A 24,977-nucleotide genomic window follows, 5' to 3' on the forward strand; every position below is an offset into this window, starting at 1 on the left:
AGAAGTCCCTCAGCTTGGCCTTTTAATTGTCTTTGTGAACAACTTTCTAAAATTCTACAACATGGAGGTCAATAAATATTCAAATGACATGTTGTAATTTCTCCTTTTCATAAAAAGAAATGGAGTTGAAGTGGAGATTGGGTGTAAGTTTATGGAAGTATTTTTATTCTCACTGAAAAAAGATAGGGCGGTGATAAACATGAAGATTAGAAAACAATGTGGGAAATGGCTACCTCAGTCTTTCAGAATTTGTTTTGGCACACACAAAAAATTATGTTGATCCCTATAGGTGGTTGTTTAAGCTAAAGGGGAAAATGGAAAAACAAAAGAACTTTTAAGAGATATTTACTTACATTTACCTATGTTTCACTACATATCTAATAAACATCTACCAGTCCAATACCGTTATCACATGGTATGTGAGCTCTTGTCAACAGGAAAGAAAACTTATGTTCAGTACCAAGGAAAGGAAATGTTGTGTGTGTTCTTCCAGTCACGCATTTATAAAAGATGTATATAAAAGCAGAAATACATGTAGTACTGCTAACTTGTTGTCCTAAAACCAATCCAGAGCAGGAGAAATAGGTAGAGCTGGCCCAGGGGAGTCCTTAATTAGAATTAGAATGATGATTAGAACTTAATTTTTAGGACTTCCCTTTCAATGCCTTTTATAGCATAATTAGTCCCTCTGGAAAGGGAAATGGCAACCCACTCCAGTGTTCTTGCCTGGAGCATCCCAGGGACGGGGGAGCCTGGTGGGCTGCCGTCTATGGGGTCGCACAGAGTTGGACACGACTGAAGCGACTTAGCAGCAGCAGCAGCAGCAGCAACAGTTTCAAACAACAGAAAATTGGAAGCTTGTTGGTGATTCATTTAAATCTCTGTAATGCTTTAAAAAAATCAATATTAAGAACATTTATTGAGTATCTACATTTATAATTGCATATTAGATATTGTGATTAGGTACGGAATACTTGATATTTTCTAAATTTTGTGCTCTTGAGTGATTTGGAGTCTGCTGGCGGAGACAGTATAGAGATACACACACCTCCTCTATAAAAAAAAAAAAAAATCCCCACATGAAGAAGCAAAAGATGTTTAGGCAGTTTTTCAAACTTTTAATTTTAATAACATGTGCATTTGTTCCCAAATAATATAATGAGCACAGTTTGCTCAGTTTAATGGAGATTTTGTCATGTACTATGTTCTGCAGTAGACACAGGTTTAAATAAGAGTTCCCATCTTTGAATTTGTGTTTTGAGTGTGGTTGGGTAATGGGACAGATGGACTCAGGACAAGATAAATTGCTGATGCTCCTAAGAGAGGTATGGCAGTGAGTGCTGCCTTGATCTAGTGCCTGATTCTTGCCCTTGAACCCTGGCTATGCCTGATTCTTGCCCTTGAACCCTGGTTTTCGGACTCACAGAATATCCTTGCTTTGTTGGCCACCTTAAATTCTATTAGGAAATGATTACTAGGAGGTATATAATAGTGTTGTTGTTGTTCATGCTCAGTCGTCTCCGACTCTTTGTGACCCCATGAACTGCAGCACTCCAGGCTTCCCTGTCCTTCACCAATTCCTGGAATTTGCTCAAACTCTCGTCCATTGAGCCAGTGATGCCATCCCACCATCTCATCCTCTGACCTTCCCTTCTCGTGTGCTCAATCTTTCCCAGCATCAGGGTCTTTTCCAATGAGTCAACTCTTGGCATCAGGTGGCCAAAGTATTGGAGCTTCAGCATCAGTCCTTCCAATGAATATTCAGGATTGATTTCCTTTAGGATTGACTGGTTTGATCTTGCTGCCCAGGGGACTCTCAAGAGTATATAATATGTGTATAATATGATCAGAAAAAAGGAAAAGGGTAACATAGGGTTTAAAATAAGGAAAAGCCTAACTAGTTGAGGGGATCAGGGAGGGAGGGATTGTGTGAGATGATGCTGGAAAGAGGGTTAGGTTATGGTTAGTCTCCAGAATTTGGGGAACAAACTCAGAGGTAGGAAATTATGGGTCACAGTCATGGACTAGCGAGTAGCCTGACGTGCCTGGAGCCTGGAGGGACTATGAGGACACAAACTGGGAAGGTAAGGTCGAGTGACGGCAGCACGTTCGTCTGACATGCTTTGAAATAACTTTCAGAAAGACTTCCACTTTTAATTTTTGCAAAAGTGTTTTTTTCCTAGGCTTGTCAGCTCTGATTATGCCAGTAACTTAGGCAAGAGTGAACCAGTAAAGGTGTCTGACACTTTCCCAAACCCTTCATGCCTTTGTCAGAGTGATTTGCTCATTCTTCTGTTGACTTTATTCAATTCTCTTTATGCCCCGCTTGCTCCCTTACCTACTTTTTCCACATGGGTGAGAAAGCTCTAAGGATTTAGTTTTTCTCCGTTTACACCAATTTCCTATGATACCAAACTCTTTCTAACCCCATTACTAATAGCCTTGCCAAAATGGAGTTTTCCGAACTTTCTCTGGAGTTCATGACTCTTCTTTCTCTTTCAGCACTGGTGTTTCTCCAGAGGAATATCAGCCAGTGGTCTGATTGTGTGTGACACTCTTGCAGATTAATAGTAGTTACTAGGCATATATGAATGCATTTGTTAGCCTGTGACTGATTGTGAAGTTTCTTTTTAGCTAATGTAACAAATGCACTTGGCTACTAAACAAGAAAACATCTCAAAAATTTAATTTATCTTAGTGATATTTGGGGCTAATTAAAATCATGTCCTTAATGCTCCTAGATTATATAGTTGTTATGAACGTGCTCTTGATTAATGAAACAAAGATGCAACTTGACTCTTACTTCTGCTCATATGTATTTATAAGCAGATTTGATTTCAAAAGGAACTAGTAAAGGCCAGCTCTGAGGTTTCTTTTGCTTTTCATTATCTTTATATTCAGATAAAAAATGTTAAAAGGGCTGTAAATTGCCTATCCAGTATAATATTCCCTGCTTTATCTTGTCAGTCATCAGAATAGGCCACTGAACTTGGCGTAGGTCAGGTTCATTTACTTTGTAGGAAGAGGATCTTGCTATAGGTTTTGAATCAGAGATTAAAAAAAAAATACACTTTTGGTTTTTGAATGTGTGTTGCATTTTCAGACACATGCAAGCTTAATGGTCTGCCTTTCTGTATCATTTTCTCCTGGAATGACAGCTTAACAGTTTTCCTGGTTGGATTGTGCTAAAATCTTTAAAGGCTGCATTCACTAAAACATATGTCCCGTGTTTGGGCAAGCCAAAATCTGTGCAATCATTTTAACGGAGTTTAACTTCTCAACTCTGCTATTACTACAGATATCTTATTGTTAAAGCTCCATTAAAATGTCCTCAATTTAGAGTCTATTATTTTGTATAGACACTGTTCTGGGATGTGCTGAAGTATGCCATTGTGCTATCTTAAAAGTAGATTTTGCTAAGAAAGCAGTAGCTTCAAGACATTAAAGAAGGACCAATACAATATTATAAAGTTTAAAAATAAAATAAAATAAAAAAAATATAAAACCAAAAAAAAAAAAGAAGGACATGCTTTCTACAGTTTAATTATTTTAATGAATTTTTAGCTAGTTGACTTTGCTGGAGTGTCTCCCATAGTCTAAGCCTTGGGCTAGATATCCCGCATTGTGGCCATTAGTAGTGATGTCTGGGCAAAAGATGGACAATGGGGAAAAGTGAGGAACAAACTAGGAACAAGGTATCTTGAAGGTTCTTTCAGAGCAGGGGTGCTGTGATCTGTTGGTTGTGTGTGTGTTAGTTGCTCAGTTGTGTCCGACTCTTTGCAGTCTCATGAACTGTAGCCCGCCAGGCTCCTCTGTCCGTGGAATATTCCAAGCAAAAACACTGGAGTGGGTGAGTAGCCATTCCCTTCTCCTGAGGATCTATGCGACCCAAGGATCGAACCCAGGTCTCCCACATTGCAGGCAGATTCTTTGCTGTCTGAGCTGCGATGTCCTTGTGCATTTAGCATTAAGCTTTTGGTGGCTCCTCTTAGATCCCCTCTTGTTGGTTCCTTGGAGGAGGGGACGACAGAAAGTGAGAATCTCTGAGAGAAGCCCAGGGCACACTTGACGGCCATAGGTTGTTTCACTCCTTGCCTTTCAGAATTGTTTTTTAAGTTTTCTTGACAAATTACTCCAACCCTCACAGGGAAAGCCCTTTCATTTTGTGTTAGGGGAGATGGAGAAGGGAATGGCAACCCACTCCAGCATTCTTGCTGGAGAATCCCATGGACAGCAGAGCCTGGCAGGGTCGCAGGAGTTGGACACGACTTAGCGACTAAAGTATGACTGCTTGGGGACACTGACATGTTTTTTGGGGTCCTCATCTTGAATTGGCTCAGCCTTTCCTGGTGCCATTAGCGTCTCTAACTCATTACTGCTCCCTCTGGCTGAGGCCAGGATCCTGGAACACGTCTCAGTGGCAAGAAGCTGAAGAAGCAGATACTGGAAAATCCAGCCTTACGTGATCTTTCCTGGCTGAGATAGGTTTAGCATTCCTATTGAAAAGTTGTTTAAAAACTTAAATTTTTTTACCTGTGATGGATTCATTTTGATATTTGGCAAAGCTAATACAATTATGTAAAGTTTAAAAATAAAATAAAATTAAAAAAAAACAAACTTAAATTTTTTTTTTCAAGTGGAGCTTTACATTTATCTCAGAAGAAAACTTGAAACTTGAAATACCACTTTTTTTTTTGGTAAAGAAAAGGAATATTAAACCCTTATTAGTGTTTATATCTACAGTGATTTATTTTTAAAAGGTTAATGGCTATCTCCATTGAAAGCACCATATTTTTACTATCTAAGTAGGTCAGAATGCTAAATTTGGCTAGAAAAATTTCCCAGCAGTTGGATATCAGTGTGCCTTAAAGTATGAAAACGAAATGCCTGTTAAAGTTGACAGAGCGATGTAGTTTAATCAGAATATCTAGTTGAATCACCAAGCATGGAGAGAGTAACACTCTACTTTGTATATTTGCAGTGATCTCATTATTGTAATGCTAACAGTGTTAATAGTTTCTAAAATAGAAAAGAAGCTATCTTCAGAAATTTTAGTAAGTTAAAATTATGAATGATAAAAAGCACATACCAAGTTGAATTTATATTTGTTCAGTGATCATTCACTAAGTCATGTGTGACCCCATGGACTGCAGCACTCCAAGCTCCTCTGTCCTTCTCTCTCTCCCAGAGTTTGCTCAAATTCATGTCCATTGAGTCAGTGATGTTGTCTAACCATCTCATCCTCTGCTGCCCCCTTCTCCTTTTGCCTTCCATCTTTCTCAGCATCAGGGTCTTTTCCAATGAGTTGGCTCTTTACATAAGGTGGCCAAACTGTTAGAGCCTCAGCTTCAGCATCAGTCCTTCCAATGAATATTCAGAGTTGATTTCCTTTAAGATTGATTGATTTGATCTCCTTGCTGTCCAAGGGACTCTCAAGAGTCTTCTCCAGCACTACAGTTTGAAAGCATCAATTCTTTGGCACTCAGCCTTCTTTATGGACCTTACAAAATCTTGGAATTCTGTTTATAGACTCAGCCTTTTATGATGGATGTTATTTTTTTGAAAATATCAATGTTTTGTCTATACTTGGGCATTTTTCAGAATTTGATGTAATTTTATTTTATACATTTTAATACTTTTCAGATACTAGATGAATTTAAGAAGCAGAAATGAAATTTAGATGCAGTCACAATTAAATAAATTAAAAGACTAAGCTCAGAGCCTAACACAGAGCAACCCCTGTGATAATCAGTGGTTTAGGGATTTTGATTATTATTTCTGACTCTTCTCTTGTTGCTGTAGCTTCTCTTTCTCACTGGTTTGGGTGCTTTGACAATTTCCATAGACTCGCAGCATTGTTAACGTTTCATTTTGTGTCTACCCTTTAAATCTTGGTGTTTTAAAAATTTCTAGAATTACTTTAAGAACTGTCAGCATAACTCCTGATTCAAGAACTTGCATTTTTATCTAACATACTTGCAGAGGTGTTGAAGAACTTCATCTTCTCTGATGCTAATAGTTGATTTCCCATTTTGTCTGGGATCCAGCTTGAAGGTCAAGAGATGGGCTGGTTATGATCTTGACATTCAACTAGTCATACAGAGCCTGGCACAGGGCTGGCTGACTCCCTGTGTTTTCACTGTGCCTCCTTCCTGGTGGAGTTTGGGATCTCAGGGTTCGCTTGTATCTGAAGCTATTCCTAAGATAACATAAAAATATTATTTTTTTGAGATTATGACTGTAACGTCGCATGTATTTGTTACCTTCAGCATCAATTCGAAAGATCTTTCCTTTTGTTTTTATTTATTTTAGACTTATTGAGAATATTTTCAATAACATAAATATACTTTTCACAGAAAGTAAAAAAGAAAAGCAAAAGTTTTTTTCCCCACAATCCCTTCACTGTCAGTTTGCAGGATAAACAAGTTTTGATAGTTCGGAATAAATTCTTCTAGACTATTTATACATGTTGGCTCAATGTGTATGGCTATGTTTACTGGTGTCCCCACCATTGAGGTGGTGGTTTTTCAGAAAAATGAGATGATGTTCTTCTGCAATTTGCTTATTTTATCAACTAGCTTATCACAGGCACTGTTGCATGCCCTCAGTCTTTTTCATGAGTATATAATACTCTGCTGTATTGATGTATCTTGGTTTATTTAGCTTTTCTCCTGTTGATAGAGTTTATCTGCCTACACATCATGTTGCACGAATGCCACAGGTTGGAAACTTCTATCTTGAGTACGTGTGTGTGTGTTTAGTGTCCCCACTACCTTCTGCAGGCTAGAGGAAGGGTAAGCCACTGGCCTTGGCTGCCTACTAGCCTTTTGAGACCATCCTCAAGTTTGTCATTTGATCTTGGATAAGACTCAGTTCACATAAAAAATACCAGCTCTGTTGTATGAGGTTTGAACATAATTACTGCATTTTTATAGATGTTTCTCATTTCTACCCACTAGCTAGGTTGCACCATCTAGCTGAGATGGATTTTGACTGTATCATTCTTAGACGCTCTTATGTCGGCAGAGTTCTGGGTTTCAGAGCTTTAAGAAAGGTTTGATTGTCAAATCTGTTTATGGAATAGGCAATCTTTAAAGTCAGGACCTTTTTAGGAAATGCTTTGAGAATGCATTTATTTTTTTCCTGATTGTGGAGTATTTTTGGCTTTATATTTCTAACCAGGTGCTTTAAAATTTAATTTGTGCCTTTCACACTGACATAATTAATCATAGTCATAAAATTCAAAAACCAACATGTTCCAAGGTTAATATTTCATTAGTAGGCGATGGTGTTCTTTAAAGTGTTCATAAAATTTTACATTCTTCAGTCACTATTTACATAGTAGATATAGTAACTTATTTTTGTCGTGGCTACTGGCCATATCTTGGAGTTTTACATCTGCAGGCTGAAACTGCTGCATGCTCTTGAAATTCTAAACTTTAATTGCCTAGAATGAAGGAAATATTTTTAATTTATACACAGGCATACCTTGGAGATATTGAGGATTCGGTTCCAGACAGCCGAAATAAAGCAAATATTGCAATAAAGCGAGTGACATGAATGTTTTGGCTTCCTAATGCATATAAAAATTATGCTTACACTACACTGTGGTCTATAAAGTGTATAATAGCATTATGTCTAAAAAATGTATGTTATCTTAATTAAAAAAATATTGCTAAAAAAATAATGCTAACCATCATCTGACAATGTCAACTTCAGTTTGTAAAAACTGCAATTATGTGCAAAGCGCAGTAAAGTGAAGGGCACTCAAATGACCTCTGCCTGTAAGCTTTTTTGTTTGGAAGATTTTTATTTCATGTTCCTAAAATAGTAATGTAGAATTTAAAGAAGGTGATATCAACTGATTGGAAATGTAGAGGAGAAATTACAACTTCTCGTTTGTAATATGGTAATTGTGTAATGTATTTTAAGCAGTAACTTGCTGTTGATTTTAGTATTTTTTAACCTTCCGCCACCCTAGCATCCTGCTCTGATATCATAGCTCTACTTTTTGATTTATTATTGTACAGAGTATGCCATGCACAGTGGGAGAAACCACACCGAGCCGGTGTTGAGAATATGTCCTTATTGTCTGTGACATTTTCTACTTTAAAATGGACTTGTGGTCGTTAACCAAATTTCAGTGCACTTGAATGAAGAGAGTTGTAATTGCCTTTTACTTTCCTGGTGATTTCTGCTTGCTTGGTTTTCTTTAATGTCTAGTGGCTTGAGCTTTTCCTTTGTTACAGTTTTTACATGCTATTTTTATGTTTTCCTTCTCAGCACCCACACAAAAATGTCCTAAGACTACTTATATATGTGCACATATATTCCCAAATGGACAAAAAGACACTTTCATTCTTAAAGTCACATGACGAAAAGAAATGATACTCAGGAAAATGTGAAATACAATAATTCCATTTATAGCACAAAAGTACATTTTTAATGACATACATAGAATTACAAATCTCATTTTTCTTTTACCATAGGATTTTAAACTACTGAAAACTTTTTTAGCAGTGCAAAAATCAAACTGTCTGGTTGAAAGGGAGTTACAGCTTATTTGGCATAAAATTGAAATGCTAATTTTAAATTGTTTATGGGATATAAATAATTTATTTTTATTACTTAAAACTACCATTGTATACTTGAAATATGTGTTCTCTTCAGTCTCAGACTTCCTTTTCTCTTTCAGTCTGTGATCAAAACAGGGCGACTGCTAGTAAGTCATGAGGCTCCTTTGACGGGCGGCTTTGCCTCTGAGATCAGCTCAACGGTTCAGGTAGAGTAACTTTTTGGCACTGATGTAAGCATTTGTGCAATTGCATATGTCTATTCCAAGAACAAAATTACTTATCACAATATGTAAAAGTATGCACTGTTTAGAAATGTACATTTTTGCGTTTGACTCCAGTTCACTGTCCTTCAGATAATGGTCTGATTACATCTTCTTAAAAAGAAATCTTAAAAGCTGAAAAATTCCTTAATAGGAAGAGGGAAATTTGAAATAATCTTAAGAAACTCATGTGGGTTATGTTTGCTAGGATAACCGGAAAAGCAAACTCTTAAATTTGAATGTGATGTTTCTGTTTTGATAGAACTTTTCATGATAAAGCTTATCAGGAAATAGTTTATAAGACTGATTTTAATTACCTTACAAAAAAAAATGAATCTGTCAAAAGTCAGTAATTTAAATTCAGTAAATAATTTTACAGTCAATGATTAATTTATTAATTTGATTAACTGAATTACATTATGCTATTGAACACTTATGAAATGGTTTAAAAGCCTCTTTTTAAAAAGTATTCAGTTAAGATGCTGATTATCAGGAAAAAATTCTACAGACCTCTTTAGAGGATTTTTACTTGAGACTTTCATCACATTTATATTTAGATTTGAATAAGATTATTTAAACATTTCATCTTTTACAATTTTTTAAAATAAAAAATTAAATAACTATATTTTAAGTGGAAGTTTGCATGAATTTTAAATTTAGAGTATCTTTGTAGCTGGCAAACATTTTACTTTACTGGTGGTAAGATGATTCTATTGTTGAGATACATATACATTGAAAATTCCTTTAAGAGTGTAAGTTTTAAAACCTTGATATGAAATTATGAGATATGAACCTTGATCATTTCTACTAATAAAATATCTAAGTATGAATTGACAATGTTATAAATATTTTAAAATTAGATAAAATTTAAGCATTAAAACTGGATAAAAAGAATTCATAATTATAATAAAAATTATGCTGTTATTTTTACATATTGTATATATTATCATTAACAAAATTAAGAAAATATTTGAGTTTTGTAGATTTGTTTTCTTTATTATAGAGACTACAATTTGAAGCATATTGCTTATCATTATGTAATATGAATACCTGGTATTTACTGTGAATTTTATTCATGAGTAATATAATGTACTATCTTTGGAAAGAAAAAAAAATGGGGCTTGCAAGAATGAATCACTAACACCAAGATTCCATTTCAAGTCAAAGGCAAACTGGAAAAAGAAACTAGGATTTTCTGATTCCTGCTTAATATGTGGTCCACTAAACCCATTTGAATGAGAGGAACTGGCTGTTGCTAATGGAACCTCTGTTTGACAGCCTTGTTTCATTTTGCCCACTGAATACCATCTCAAAAATTTCACTACCATTTAAAGGTAGAAGGAAAATAAGTAGAACATAGAATTTAGAAATTATAACTAAAATCTGATTTAAGTATGCTTTTAAAATTTGAATTCCATTAATTGTTAGAAGCTGAAATAGATTGTAACATATGTTTCAGTGTGGAAAAGAATTAGAAAGATTGTCTTGCCTAGTGTCTACTGGTCTTGAAAAATATGTGGACTTGTGTTGAAGGAAAATTGTCTCTCGGGCTCCAAGAGTAAACCAGTGAATTCTAGTTTGAGGAGTATCATATTATGAGCTAAATACAGTCAGTGTAAAAAGTTAACACCAAGGTCATAAACACTGTATCAAAATCAGATCCTGAAGTTATATGATAATAATCAGTGATCAAGTTTGTGACAGAGATGATCCAGAATATGGTCATATTTTTTAGCATAATATGAAAACACCAAAACAAAGACCATACCTTGTAATACTCAGACTCCCAAAATGCCCACTGATCCTGAGTGTCTGAGGTCTGAGAAATTTTGAAGCCAAACCAACTATGTTCCTTTAACAGATGAGTGTTTGTCATTCATAGCGCTCGTGATTGAACCAATGTTAGAATTAAGTGGAAGATTTGGGTCTAGGATGGGAGTCTTGAGTAAATGTTGAGTGCACATTCTTTATTCAGAGTACCCCCCGCCCACAGGAGGAAGGTAGAAGTTCTGGATTCATTATAAAATGTTCTCTGTTTGCATGTGAGAACTTTTCCACCAACAAATCACAAAATGATTTAAGGCAACAATGTAAAAATCTGTAGAGGGATCTTCGTTTGATGTTTTGGGGAATTAAAATTGGGATTTATTAATACGAAAAAGATTTAGAAAATGTTCACAGTTGTTTTTGCCAAATTCAGATATTACTTGTACAAATGGAAAGGATAGAAAGTGAATTTTAGCAAAATATAATGAGCATAGTATCTTGGAATAGTCTGCCTGTTGTGGCTTTTGTGTGTTGACTAGAAAGAAAAGAAATGCTAAACACTTTGAGAGGGTTTAAAAAAAATTTGGTAGTAATGTCTGCATAAAATGTAGAGTAATCTGAATAATATAATCTACTTTTCAGTAATTGTTTCATGCACATATTCAAATAAATGCAGCATATCGTATTGAGCATCTTCTTCACGGAAGATCGGTCACATTCCCTATTGTAAGTGAAGCCTGTATCAAATTACCCAGTGCCTGGGTTTGTTTAAACTGAAATCACTTAAGTGTGAGGTGCAGCGGCTTTCACCACTTGGAACAGTTCATGCTTCTCTATTTCTTTTTGTTGTGTATACTTTGTAAGGTTAAAAAAGATAAAGCAGGGTTAAGATTTTGAAAGCAATTTTTGGGACACAGGGAAAAGGTACATAGAGAACTTTTCATTGTTGTCCTAGAAAAGAAGTTTGAAATTAGGGATGAGAGTGATCTGTACACGTGAGCACTAAGGATTAAAATGCTGAGTTATTCTTGTTGTATCAACAAATTTAAATTTTATGTGAAAGTGAACAAACACAAACAAAATGTACTCCCTAAGCATCGTTTTGCGGAAGAAATTTGGTAGTTTTTTAAGAGCTCATGCTTAATCTTACGAAATTGCTCTTAAAAATATATTTTGGGAGAACGATTATTAACTACAGAACTATTGTTTTAAATTCAAAACTGAGAGCACCATTTTCTATTTTCTTCAAATTTTAAATTATTTCCCATATTAAAAGTTAAAAATCCAAGAGAATACAGCATTTTAGACAATATTTCTTTAATTTTATAATTGATATTTTTTGATGGAAAAATTATATCATGTTGTATAATATTGAATGTCAAGTAAAGGAAGTTTTTTGCAAGTATGGGAAGTATTGCTGGCTTTCCTACTGATGATTTTTAGCTAGATAAAATATGAAAAGAATGAACATAAAATATGTCCATATTTTATTTACGTAACTTTTCAATTTATAGCAGATGGTTCTTCTATCGTACAAGGAGTTCAGTGTACACAAATTTTCTCATGCCCGGTGCGTCTTTATTTTAAAGCCATTTATTTTATTATTTCAATAAATATTCATTGTTACCAGTCTCGGTTGGGAGTAATGTTAAAGTCACAAAAGTGTTTAGGAGACTACTTTGTATTAATTAAACCTAACATTTGAAACATATCTCTCAGTAGTTTCTTCATAAAATTTATGTAAATGCTTAGAAAAATAAAAACCAATCCATCAAAGCTGAGCACTCCTTTGCATTCCTACTGGATTAATTTGGAAGTTAACCGAAGGGCAGAACAAGCTGAGTGAGGTCTGGTGTATCTGGCTCCCTCAGGGGACGATTTCTGGGTCGGTCATCCAAGGCTTCACTGTCTCTTCCCATCTAACTTTATATTCCCATCTGTTCTCACTTTGGGGTGAGGGAACTTTCCCTTTCTTTCCTTTGACACATACCGAAACTTGGAGGAGAGCTTCTTTTAGGGAGTTACACATTCCATTCTGTACCCAGATTTGTGGAAAAGTGCAGAGACAACAGAGGTTAGCTAATTCATTGACCTCATTGTGGAGTTTGAGTGAAGATTGTGTTGTTTTGGAAAATTATGATTTAATTTGATGTGATGTTTGTATTCCTCAGCTTTATGTAATCATAGCTTAAAAAATTTTTTTTACTGTGTAGAAAAATATATTTCCCCCAATTTATATGTATCATATATCCTAGAATACAGTATTCAGAATAGGCACTATTTATCAATATTAAGACTAAATAGTTTCTGGTATTTTAATAGTTTTAAATAGTATACTTTCTTTAAGCCTTGTAGAAACCAACTTTATTATTAATTTCTAATACATTCCCATAATGATCAACTAAATCTTGACTCAGATAAGCTTGAGATAATAATACAATTTTTTTTTTCATCTCTGGATTTAGTGCTTAATAAGAGTGCCAAAAATTTTAGGGATTGGGGCTGCTTAAAGATTTGAATTTTTTTTTTTTTTAACACATGGAAGCAATAAGTCTGCAATAAAGAGTCCAATTGGAGAGGATGGTGAATTTCCATACCATTGTTCCATCCTTTCTGTACAGTCTCTATTTCTAGGATGAGAACCCAGAAATTGTGCATTACAGACATATATTTTTAAGATAATCATATTATAAATGTTTGAGAGGGCTTTTATAGGGTTTATATTAGTCCATGTAAAAGGAAGCTTTCATAATTTTCAAGTAAAGAATTTTGTCTTTCTCACTGTTTCATGTTAGAAAGGATTATGCAGAAGGATATTTTTTTCTTATAAACTTATTATTACCACCAAATTTACCAACCCTCTGGTTTAAAAACATCAATCTGAAGAAGAGGGAAAACATCCTAAGTGGTCTTGAGTTTTTTTTATCATTGTGAAAAATATGTTGAAATAAAATTACTGTGTTGATAAAGAGTCATCAGAGAAAACTGTCAAGGCAGTAATCGGATGAACAGTTAACTACACTTTCATAATCTTATTACTCTCCTTTTTCTATGAGTGATACGAAGCATTTGCCAACAACAAAAATAGCAATCAGGAAAAGTGTACTTATGTCCTAATGTCTATCTAGATGGAGCCAAAGCATCAGAATAGAGTAGTCAGATATGCAGTGACCTTCTTAAAATGGAACTTTGCCCTGAAGCCTGTTGAATGTTCAGTAAACAGCTTCTGTGGTCATAAATATAAACCAAAGACAGCCTTTCTGGGGACGTATTATGGGTGGAGCTGCTGTATCGCCATTAGAGGTTAAGCGCGTGTTTTGCTCTGTTGGTCTTCCCCCTTGCTCTGCCCACTCCTTGTCTCCTCCGGTGTCTCTTTTGCCTTTGCTCCTTAGTGCACACGTGGCCAAGCTGCTCCCATCAGCCCTCTTTCTCCTCTCCCCATTCTTCCCCGGGCGATCTCAACCATTTGCGAGGCTAGTCTTAAAACCTTCAAATCTGAAACCTTCATGATTGACTCTGCCTGTGGGGCCTTAGACTGAAAATTCCAACTTCATGCTGATTTTGGTAAGGATAAGAAATTTTTATGATAAAATGGTTTATGTGGAAAGATTTTTAACATGAGACAAGGAGAAAAGGTAGACATCAGCATATGGATATCTGCCAGTTTCTGGAAATCAGCTCATCTCAAAATGAATTCTGTTTCTTTCAATTCTTTCTGGGCCTATTAAATTGTCTTCTTATCACTGTCCCTAAGTGACTGTCACTTCTCACATTGTATCACTTTACTATGCATTATTTTCTTAACACACACATCAAAGGTTGTCCCTCATCTGTTTGAAAACCTCCAGTAGAAGTTGGCTGGCTGTAGGAATAGATCTTTAGGTCACGATCCTTATCTGCCCCAACCAACGTTTGCAGTGTTATTTCTCACATTCTTTTATGATTCTGGTACCACAGGGATCATGTTGCTGGTGAATTTGAAGTTCGTCATGTCTCATCACAGAAAGAATTTAGTGAGAGACAAAGTCCTAGGTAAGAAGTGGATTTATTTAGAGAGAACAGAATGTGGGCCATCTAGAAGGTGAAACACCTTGGGAGAAACACACCCCACAGGAAGAATGTGGGCCTTCTCAGGACAGAGAGCCTGAAATATGGTGGGGTTAGTTTTTATAGGCTGGGTAATTTCATAGGCTAATGAGTGGGAGGATTATTCCAATTATTTTGGGGATAAGGGTGGGGATTTCCAGGAATTGGGCCACTGCCCAATTTTTGGGCTTCTATGGTTCGTCTCAGAATTGGCATGGTGCTGGGTGACTATGTCACTTAGCTTATGCAATTGTATTACAATGAGCATACACTGAGGCTCAAGGTTTACTAGAAGTCGAATCTTCCACCATCTTGAACCTAGTTGATTCTAACCAGCTAGGTCTTTGTCATATCCTATAGCTATATTATTATTTTAAAGGTTGTACCCTATCCCCCTCCCTCCTATTTCAATCACAGTGGCCTGCTAGACATTTCCTGAATGATAATTTTTGCAACCAGCCTTTACTGAATCTTCTGAGCATATCCTTAATTTGGACCTTTCATTCAAGAAATAGAGTCCTTATTTTGTAGACACTTAACATTCAGCTGAAGAAATAGACACTAAACAGATAATTATACTGTGGTACTTATTAGGATAGAGAAATATTCAGAAGACTGTGCAGGGATTATAAAATACTTGATCACCCAATTTGTATGTGATGGCTAAGTTAACTTGGAGAAGTGAACATGGGTGAGGATTCAGGCAGAAGGAACAATATAAATAAGGAGGCAGGAAAAATATTTGATATTCTAGAGTTTAAAATGGTTTTGACTTGACTGAAATGTAGTATGTGATGTTTGTAGCATGAGTTAAGGATCAATAGGTAAGTGGGAAAATCTTACATGTAATACTAAGCAGCTCGTTTTTGTGTAGAGGAAATAGACATGACAGAGTAGAACCAGCCACATAGATACAAATTCCCAGTTTAAATATATCAATATATGTATGTAAAATACACCTTATAAACTTGCTGGCAAAAAGGAAGTTATACAAATTCAAAGAACAATGGTCACAATTATCATTGGTTAAGGCAAAGCGGTGTAACTGAAGGATTTTAAGTGGGAGGTTAACACAGATAGATTTACAATTTAGAAAAACCTCTGGCATTTTATGTTGAGGATGGATTGGGAGGGGTGAGACGAGAAGTCACAGAGATTGATTAGGAACCTATTTGGGTAATTTAGATGAGAGATTTAAGGGTCTTCTAAACCAAGGACACAGAAGTGAGGCTGGAGAGAAAGGTGAATTTTAGAGAGAGGAGGAGAGTATGAAAGAAAGTCTTGCTGACTGATTAAGGAGGAGTTTGGGCAAATTTTGAATGGAGGTGCCCTTTTACTAAGTCAGGGAATATCACTGGAAAAGAGATTTAAGCATATCTATCACCTGTGGAAAATGATGAATTCATTTTAGACTTGTATGCTTTGGGTCTTGGAAGCTCCAAAGAGATTCTAACATATAGGATAGGACTAAGTAACCATCTTCTTATGTTAATGGCTGAGGTCATATAGATATGGTATGATCACACAGGAAAAGGACAGTCTTAAGAAGGGGAGTTACTGAAGCAGTCCTTGCCAACATTTCTGAGCAGGGAGCGAGAGCTGTAGAGGAGGGTAAGATGGAGTGGCTAGAGAGAAGGAAGGGAAGGGGAGCGAGCCACTGCAGAAGACCAGTAGGGAGACTTTTATCATGGAACATGTGGCCAACAATATTAACTGCTTCCCAGTTTGTCAGCTAGACCGATGGTCGTACCTTGAATATGGCAACCAGAAGACACTGGTGACTTTGAAAAAAGCACATGTAGCTCCCATTGTATTTGGTCTGGTGATTAAATGGTGAAAATTAAATAGAGACAACTATTTCAAGAAAGATGACTTATAGTGAAAGAGGAGGAATAAAGTTGTTAGAAAGGGGCTCAGTCTCGCAATGTTATTTGCTGAGCATGGGATGCCATTTTGTCAATTCGAATCCTTTCTTGGTGTTCTCCTTAACCTCCCTTCTCCCCATCCACATCCTCTCCCTCCACCTCCATCCAGCTAGCAATCGGGTTTTCAATCTCTCAAACCTGCCCTTTGTTTTCTATTCCTCTGATAAACTATAAATGGATCAAACAAATGTCCTGTATTAATGCATATATGTGGAATCTAGGAGAATGGTATGCGTACTAAGTTGTTTCAGTCATGTCTTACTCTTTGTGACCGTATGGGCTGTAGTCCACAGGCTCCTCTGTCCATTGTTCTCCAGGCAAGAACCCTGAAGGAGGTTGCTATGGTGTAGATGATCTTATTTGCAAAACAGAATAGAGACACAGACATAGAGAACAAACGTATGGACACCAGGTAGGGATGGTAGGATGAATTGGGAGATTGGGATTGACATGTATATGCTATTGTTCAGTTCAGTACAGTCGCTCAGTCGTGTCCGACTCTTTGCAACCCCATGAATCACAGCACGCCAGGCCTCCCTGTCCATCACCAACTCCCGGAGTTCACTTAAACTCATGTCCATTAAGTTGGTGATGCCATCCAGCCATCTCATCCTCTGTTGTCCACTTCTCCTCCTGCCCCCAATCCCTCCCAGCATCAGGGTCTTTTCCAATGAGAACTCTTTGCACGAGGTGGCCAAAGTATTGGAGTTTCAGCTTTAGCATCAGTCCTTCCAATGAACACCCAGGACTGATCTCCTTTAGAATGGACTGGTTGGATCTCCTTGCAGTCCAAAGGACTCTAAGAGTCTTCTCCAACACCACAGTTCAAAAGCATCAATTCTTAGGCGCTCAGCTTTCTTCACAGTCCAACTCTCACATCCATACATGACCACTGGAAAAACCATAGCCTTGACTAGACGGACCTTTGTTGGCAAAGTAATATCGCTGCTTTTCAATATAATATCTAGGTTGGTCATAACTTTCCTTCCAAGGAGTAAGTGTCTTTTAATTTCATGGCTGCAGTCGCCATCTGCAGTGATTTTGGAGCCCCAAAAAATAAAGTCTCATACTGTTTCCACTGTTTCCCCATCTATTTCCCATGAAGTGATGGGACCAGTTGCCATGATCTTCGTTTTCTGAATGTTGAGCTTTAAGCCAACTTTTTCACTCTCCTCTTTCACTTTCAACAAGAGACTTTTTCATTCCTCTTCACTTTCTGCCATAAGGGTGGTGTCATCTGCATATCTGAGGTTATTGATATTTCTCCTGGCAATCTTGATTCCAGCTTGTGCTTCCTCCAGCCCAGCGTTTTTCATGATGTTCTCTGCATATAAGTTAAATAAGTTAAATAAGCAGGGTGACGATATACAGCCTTGACATACTCCTTTTCCTATTTGGAACCAGTCTGTTGTTCCATGTCCAGTTCTAACTTTTGCTTCCTGACCTGCGTATAGGTTTCTCAAGAGGCAGGTCAGATGGTCTGGTATTCCCTCTCTTTCAGAATTTTCCACAGTTTATTCTGATCCACACAGTCAAACGATTTGGCATAGTCAATAAAGCAGAAATAGATGTTTTTCTGGAACTCTCTTGCTTTTTTGATCATCCAACAGATGTTGGCAATTTGATCTCTGGTTCCTCTGCCTTTTCTAAAAACCAGCTTGAACATCTGGAAGTTCATGGTTCATGTACTGCTGAAATCTGGCTTGGAGAATTTTGAGCATTACTTTACTAGCATGTGAGATGAGTGCAATTGTGTGGTAGTTTGAGCATTCTTTGGCATTGCCTTTCTTTGGGATTGGAGTGAAAACTGACCTTTTTCAGTCCTGTGGCCACTGCTGAGTTTTCCAAATTTGCTGGCATATTGAATGCAGCACTTTCACAGCATCATCTTTCAGGATTTGAAATAGCTCAACTGGAATTCCATCACCTCCAAAGCTTCATAGTGATGCTTTCTAAGGCCCACTTGTCTTCACATTCCAGGATGTCTGGCTCTAGGTCAGTGATCACACCATCGTGATTATCTTGGTCGTGAAGCTTTTTTTTTTGTACAGTACTTCTGTGTATTCTTGCCACCTCTTCTTAATATCTTCTGCTTCTGTTAGGTCCATACCATTTCTGTCCTTTATCAAGCCCATCTTTGCATGAAATGTTCCCTGGGTATCTCTGATTTTCTTGAAGAGATCTCTAGTCTTTCCCATTCTGTTGTTTTTCTCAATGTCTTTGCATTGATCGCTGAGGAAGGCTTTCTTATCTCTCCTTGCTATTCTTTGGAACTTCATTCAGATGCTTATATCTTTCCTTTTCTCTTTGCTTTTTGCTTCTCTTCTTTTCACAGCTATTTGTAAGGCCTTCTCAGACAGCCATTTTGCTTTTTTGCATTTCTTTTCCATGGGGATGGTCTTGATCCCTATCTCCTGTACGATGTCACGAACCTCTGTCCATAGTTCATCAGGCACTCTGTCTATCAGACCTAGGCCCTTAAATCTATTTCTCACTTCCACTATAAAATCATAAGAGATTTGATTCAGGTCATACCTGAATGGTCTAGTGGTTTTCCCCACTTTCTTCAATTTAAGTCTGAATTTTACAATAAGGAGTTCATGATGTTAGCCACAGTAAGCTCCCAGTCTTGTTTTTGCTGACTGTATAGAGCTTCTCCATCTTTGGCTGCTGTTGTTACTGTGTATAAAATAGATAACTAAGGAGAATCTACTGTATAGCACAGGGGACTCTACTCTGTGGGAGCTATACTAAATGGGAAGGAAATCCAAAATAAGGGGATATATGTATACATGCAGTTGGTTCACTTTGCTGTACAGCAGAAACTAACATAGTGTAGCAACTCCAATAACAATTAATTAAATAAATAGAGTGGAAAAGAAAAAGAAAAGGAAATCAAACTACAGAATTTAAGGGAAAAATGTAGAAAATAACTGATTGATATGGGCAAGAAATTTTTTGAGCAAAAAATTAAAACACGATAAGGTCAATTATATTATCACAGATTAAAGTATTTGCATAAAGTGACAAATATTTGTGTGACAAAAGCAAGCATAGTTAAAAGGAGAATGACATCTGAAGAAGTGTTGGAACATATGGCAAAAGATAAATATGTGTATTTTGATAAACATTCTTAAATATCCATAAGGAAATTAATAGCCCTGTATTTAAAGGTCAGAGACAGATTATTTTTATAACATGAAATTATACACCACTTATTATGGTTAAAAATGCAAATTTCAAAATGGGATATTACTATTCTTTGTTACCTATAAAAGCGGTAGCACTTAAACATAAATTATTTTTATTGTTGAGATGGTGCAGGGTGAATGTAGAAAGTGATGATTCATCTTTCCAGGAAATCGGTTTGGTACTGTGTATCAACCCTCTGACTTGTGAATTCTACAGCTCCTCAGTTTAGAGTTACACACAGAAATGGATAAGGGCGTTCTTCTCTGTGCCATGCATTTGATTAGTAAGATATTGGAAGCAGTTATCAATTGCAACAGGAATACAGTTGAATGAATTATTTGTTTATTTTGGTTGTGCTGGGTCTTCATTGCTTGCAGTCTTTTCTCTAGTTGCAGTGAGCAGGGGTGCTCTCTAGTTGCAGTGCGCTGGCTTCTTATTGAAGTGGCTTCTCTTGTTGCAGCGCCGGGGCCCTAGGGCCCACTGACTCCAGTAGTCGCAGCACGTGCGCTTGGTAGTTGCGGCTCCCAGGCTCCGGGACGCAGGTTCAGTAGCTGTGGCTCACGGGCTTATTGCCTCGAGGCACGTGGAATCTTCCCAGATCAGGGATCGAACTTGTATCTCCTGCTGTGGCAGGTGGATTCTTTATCACTCAGCCACCAGGGAAGCCCTAGTTGAATGAATTATACCGAACATTGTGGATCTATTAAAACCATTGAAAGAATAGTTGAAAACATTGTAGCATAATGAAAAACTCACTAGGCAAGCCTACAGGTGTTCTACTTGCCCAATTTAGTGAAAAGAAAAAAAATATACACGTATGTATGTTTAGTCGCTTACTCATGTCCGAATCTTTTGCAACCCTTTGGACTGTAGTTGGCCAGGCTCCTCTGTCCATGGGATTTTCCAGGCAAGAATACTGGAGTGGGTTGCCATTTCCTACTCCAGAGAATCTTCCTGATCCAGGGATCAAACCCCCATCTCCTATGTTTCCTGCAATGCTGGCGAATTCTCTATCCACTGAGCCTTTGGGCTTAGGAAAAAAATAAAAGTAAAAATTTCTATTATTTTTCTCATAATTTATTTTCTATGTACATATATCATAATTTATAGTATTGATAATTAAGAGCTTTCTTATAATTAGATATCTCTCTCACAAGACATGGTAAGTCTTTTAATTCTTCCTAAATTGTTTTAAATAAGAACGCTCATTTTGCTCATCAGTTCAGTTCGGCTCAGTCGTGTCCGACTCTTTGTGACCCCATGGACTGCAGCATGCCAGGCTTCCCTGTCCATCACCAACTCCCAGAGCTTGCTCATAGAGTTGATTTTTTAAATTTCATATTTCACATTGGTGTGGTTTCTTCATCATGTACATTTGAATTTTGGGACTTGTCATTCATAGTGGTAATCCTTAACTCAAGTTTGTGATGTGGGATAGTTTTAAAACCAGTGAAACCCCAGCACATAGATTTGGTTATTATCCAGGTTAGTTCTTTCCCCACATGCATGGTATATTTGATTCATTGGTCTCATTATAAAGGTGAAAGCAGCATAATTTGGGATATTCAGATTATTTCATTTTCCCAGGTTAAACAGTCAATGATACTAAAACTAACATTAATAGTATGTAATGATACCAACATTGGATCCCCTACTGATTTTTCTTCCTGTCTTTGGTATTAGCTTTATGTTGGATTGCCATCTGTCTTTTTTAAATCTTTTTGAACGTAAGCCAGTCAGAAAAAAAGATTATCCACATTCCATCTCTCTGGGTAATGATAAAGTGCTCACTTTCTCTCATACAATCCTTAATATTTTTCCAGTCAGAAGTAGTCCCCTTTGAATTCAAAGGTGCATTTACACTAAACTTCCTGCACATTTTTATCCCTTTCTTTGGAAACTCTGGTTAGTATTTTGTTGTGTCCTTTTGGTGGTGTCCTAGACCACTCCTGTCTAACCCTCTTAAGACCAACAGATCTTCCCGTTGGATGGGAAAAATTAATTCTGCTGGAATGTTTGGAAATAAATGTGTTCAACTGAAAGGTTATGTTATAAAAATATAGTCCTAAATCACGAGGTAGAAATTATTTAAAGGAATATGTGGATTCTCCAGGAACCTCAGTTTGGAAATAGCATCTCCTCAGAGAGTCCCTGGGGCCGCATCAACAGGAGCTGCGCAAGCCAGAGTCTTCCTCCATCACACGGCTCTGTCTTCCTGTCCTCGTAGCCTGAGCAATGTGTGCAGGTGTCTTGTTGATTTGTTTAGTGTCTTTCTTCCCTCCAAAGAAGGCAGCTTCATGTTTGCTCCCGTAAGCCTGGTACCTAAGAACCCTGCCTGACACCAAGCAGGTGCTCAATAAATAATTTAAATGAATTGTTTGTCCCCAGGCATCACTGTTGTTAACAGTTCCTTTGAAGAATGATATTCTTGCTGCCTTATATTGTATATAGAAATCCTAGTTACAAAACCTGCTAGATTGAAGTGTTTTTGTTTTGTATCTCACCACTCCAATTTGTTGTCCTCTGCTCCCTGCCCCTCCACAAAAAAAAAAAAAAAAAAAAAATTGCTTTGTATTTGTTGAGTTAACCTCTGAAATAAACACTGATATTCTGAGCTGTAGAATTTCACATTTCTACTTACTGTCCTTTCGGCAGAGAGTAACTTCTTTTGAATAATCTACTGGTGCTTTTTTTCCTCCTCATAATTGTCTAGTGAGGCTAAAGGAAACTCTTACTTTTAAATAGTTACCAATGAAGCTTCATAGAATGAACAGACTATTTAATGAGTAACATAGGTTCTCAGAACCTAAGGCATTACTTTCTTTTAAAATTTAGTTTTGAGATTGACATTTATACATTACTATACTTAAAATAGATAACCAGTAAGGACCTACGGGTATAGCACAAGCCGCTCTGCTCAACACACTCTAATAACCTAAATGGGAAAATAATTTATAAAAGATACATGTATATGTATAACTGAATCACTTTACTGTACACCTGAAACTAACATAACACTGTTACTCAGCTATACTCAAAAAAAAAAAAAAAGTTACTGATTTCTGTGATTTGGTACCTTTAAATTGTATTTCAGCACCTAGAGAGTTATAGTTGCCTTCAGAAGCAGTAATTCTTGAACATCTGGTTGTATTATCAAAAAGAATTACAACTGATTTAAAATAGTTCATTTTCTTATTTGGTGTCAAATAGTTTCTCACATATTAAAAAATAATTTTATCAAGTATGGCCTTGTCTTAATATTTTTCAAACTACAATAAGGTTATTTAACATTTTGTAAATGAGATGCCGCAGAGCATGTATCCATGATGTGGTCAGTCTTCTTGGTCACCTTGTACAATGTCCTAGGCAAGTACGGAGAAGCATTTTATGTCAGGCGAGAAATTTTAGGCAGGTTTTATCTGCACTGTATTCACCATCAGGGGCTGGTCAGCCTTCTGGATATAAAACTAAATTTCTCAGCTACTTTGTCAGCCTCTTGGTGGGCAGTAAAGTTGCTGCTGTTGAAAGTTCGTTTTATTTTGGTAATTTGAATAATTAAATTTATAGTTCAAATTAGTTTACTTGTTGTTACAAGGCCCGTCATCTCTTTCCATGAATGAGTTCACAGCTCGCCAAAACACGGTTGAGTTGAAAATAGACATGAAAATAGAGATTAACTACTGCTAATGAATTTTCTGCTCAATTCAAATCTAAACACTTATGAAAATTAAGACAAGTTACAATCAACACTTAACTGCCAAAACAAGCAGTTGAAAATGAAAGCTATAAACAGAAATCATGTAGTTTATAATTGTTTTGATTTGAAGAAAATCTATCAATATTAATGAAATCATTCAAGAGGTTGTTTTAATTTGCAGAAATGTCTGAAAAATTACATTTGATTGGGGAAGTGTTGAATATTTGATTATATTCTTTAAAATTACTTCGAAGAAGGGATTTTAATTTTAATTCTTGATCCATTTGAAGAGACCTACCTTCTGTTTTTAATCCTTGAAAAGATCATATAATGATGTTTACTATTAAAGATAGTTTCATATTGCAGGTGGTACCATGAATCAATTTGTCTTTAGCAAAATGGCTGGGTGAAATGATAATTCATGTCCATACCATTAAAAGTATCTAATTATTTGTATTTTAAGAAGTGCACTGAGATGACTAACATTTCAAAATTTACATTTATAACCCACAATTATAGTTATGCCATTGTTTAAAATAAGTTCTGATTATTTCCTTTCTCTTGATAGGACTAATTCACCATCAAAATAACTACATTTTTGTGTTTCTTTCCTGGACTAATTCTTAATATGCAGCTTAGAATGCAGGTAGTATGGAATACTTGCTATGCCTGTACTGTTGAATGCTTTCTGGACCAGTCAGACAATCTGTTTTCCCTGAGATGACTTGTAATTTTAAATGTTCTAGCACCATTTTTCTCCTTTATTCTACTTGCCTTTTAAAAATAGTACCAATGGTTATTCCAATTTGTATTAACAGTTAAGAAAATTGAAGTTTAGTCTTACCTTTGCAGCTCATTATGGAAGAATCTCCAGCCTCTGCACTCTGACAATAAATTTATGCTTTCACTTTTTAACCATGAACTTTTCTGGGCATAGGTTTCTACCTCAGAGTACACGGCAGACCCAGTTGAATGTACTTTGTGAATAATATTTCAACATCACACCATCCTATACTTTATTAAAACCAGCTTTGCTGTGGCAGTTCCAAAAACATAATTCTGTTCCCTTAAAAATAATGAAGTACTATACTTGATAAAAAATAGTCTTTTATTATGATGGAATGTTTTATTATGTATGCAGCTATCAATTTACCTAATAAATAGTGTTCATTTTAATAAAATCCATGTACTTTAGAAAACTAGTACATTGATTAACCCATATTCACACTGAGTCATGGAAGGTACAGGTGAAGCTAGAAGCCGCTTGTTGGTCTGGATGCTACCTGGGTATCTTCTTAGCCTTTCAGAGAACTACAGTATCTTCTTTCTCTCCTTTTCTTCCTTCTTGCCTCCCTCCCTCCCTTTCTTTCTCTTTGCTTTTCTTGACAGTATTCTCCATGCTGGTCTCAGCAAGCCCATGGATCTCTGCAGCAAAGTTATAATTCTGCGCTATCCTTTTAGACAAGAATCAGAA

General features: G+C 36.5%; 1 protein-coding gene across 1 annotated transcript in view; it reads left to right on the plus strand.

The window, feature by feature from the left end:
* Nucleotides 1–24,977, plus strand: part of BCKDHB (branched chain keto acid dehydrogenase E1 subunit beta) — a 266,976-nt gene that overhangs the window by 183,751 nt on the left and 58,248 nt on the right. Inside the window, exon 9 of the mRNA XM_019967076.2 lies at nt 8,696–8,782. Within this exon, the coding sequence (XP_019822635.2) occupies nt 8,696–8,782 (87 nt within the window). The remainder of the gene's footprint in view (nt 1–8,695; nt 8,783–24,977) is intronic.

The sequence above is a fragment of the Bos indicus genome, chromosome 9 (genome assembly GCF_029378745.1).
Source record: "Bos indicus isolate NIAB-ARS_2022 breed Sahiwal x Tharparkar chromosome 9, NIAB-ARS_B.indTharparkar_mat_pri_1.0, whole genome shotgun sequence".
Lineage (NCBI taxonomy): Eukaryota > Metazoa > Chordata > Mammalia > Artiodactyla > Bovidae > Bos > Bos indicus.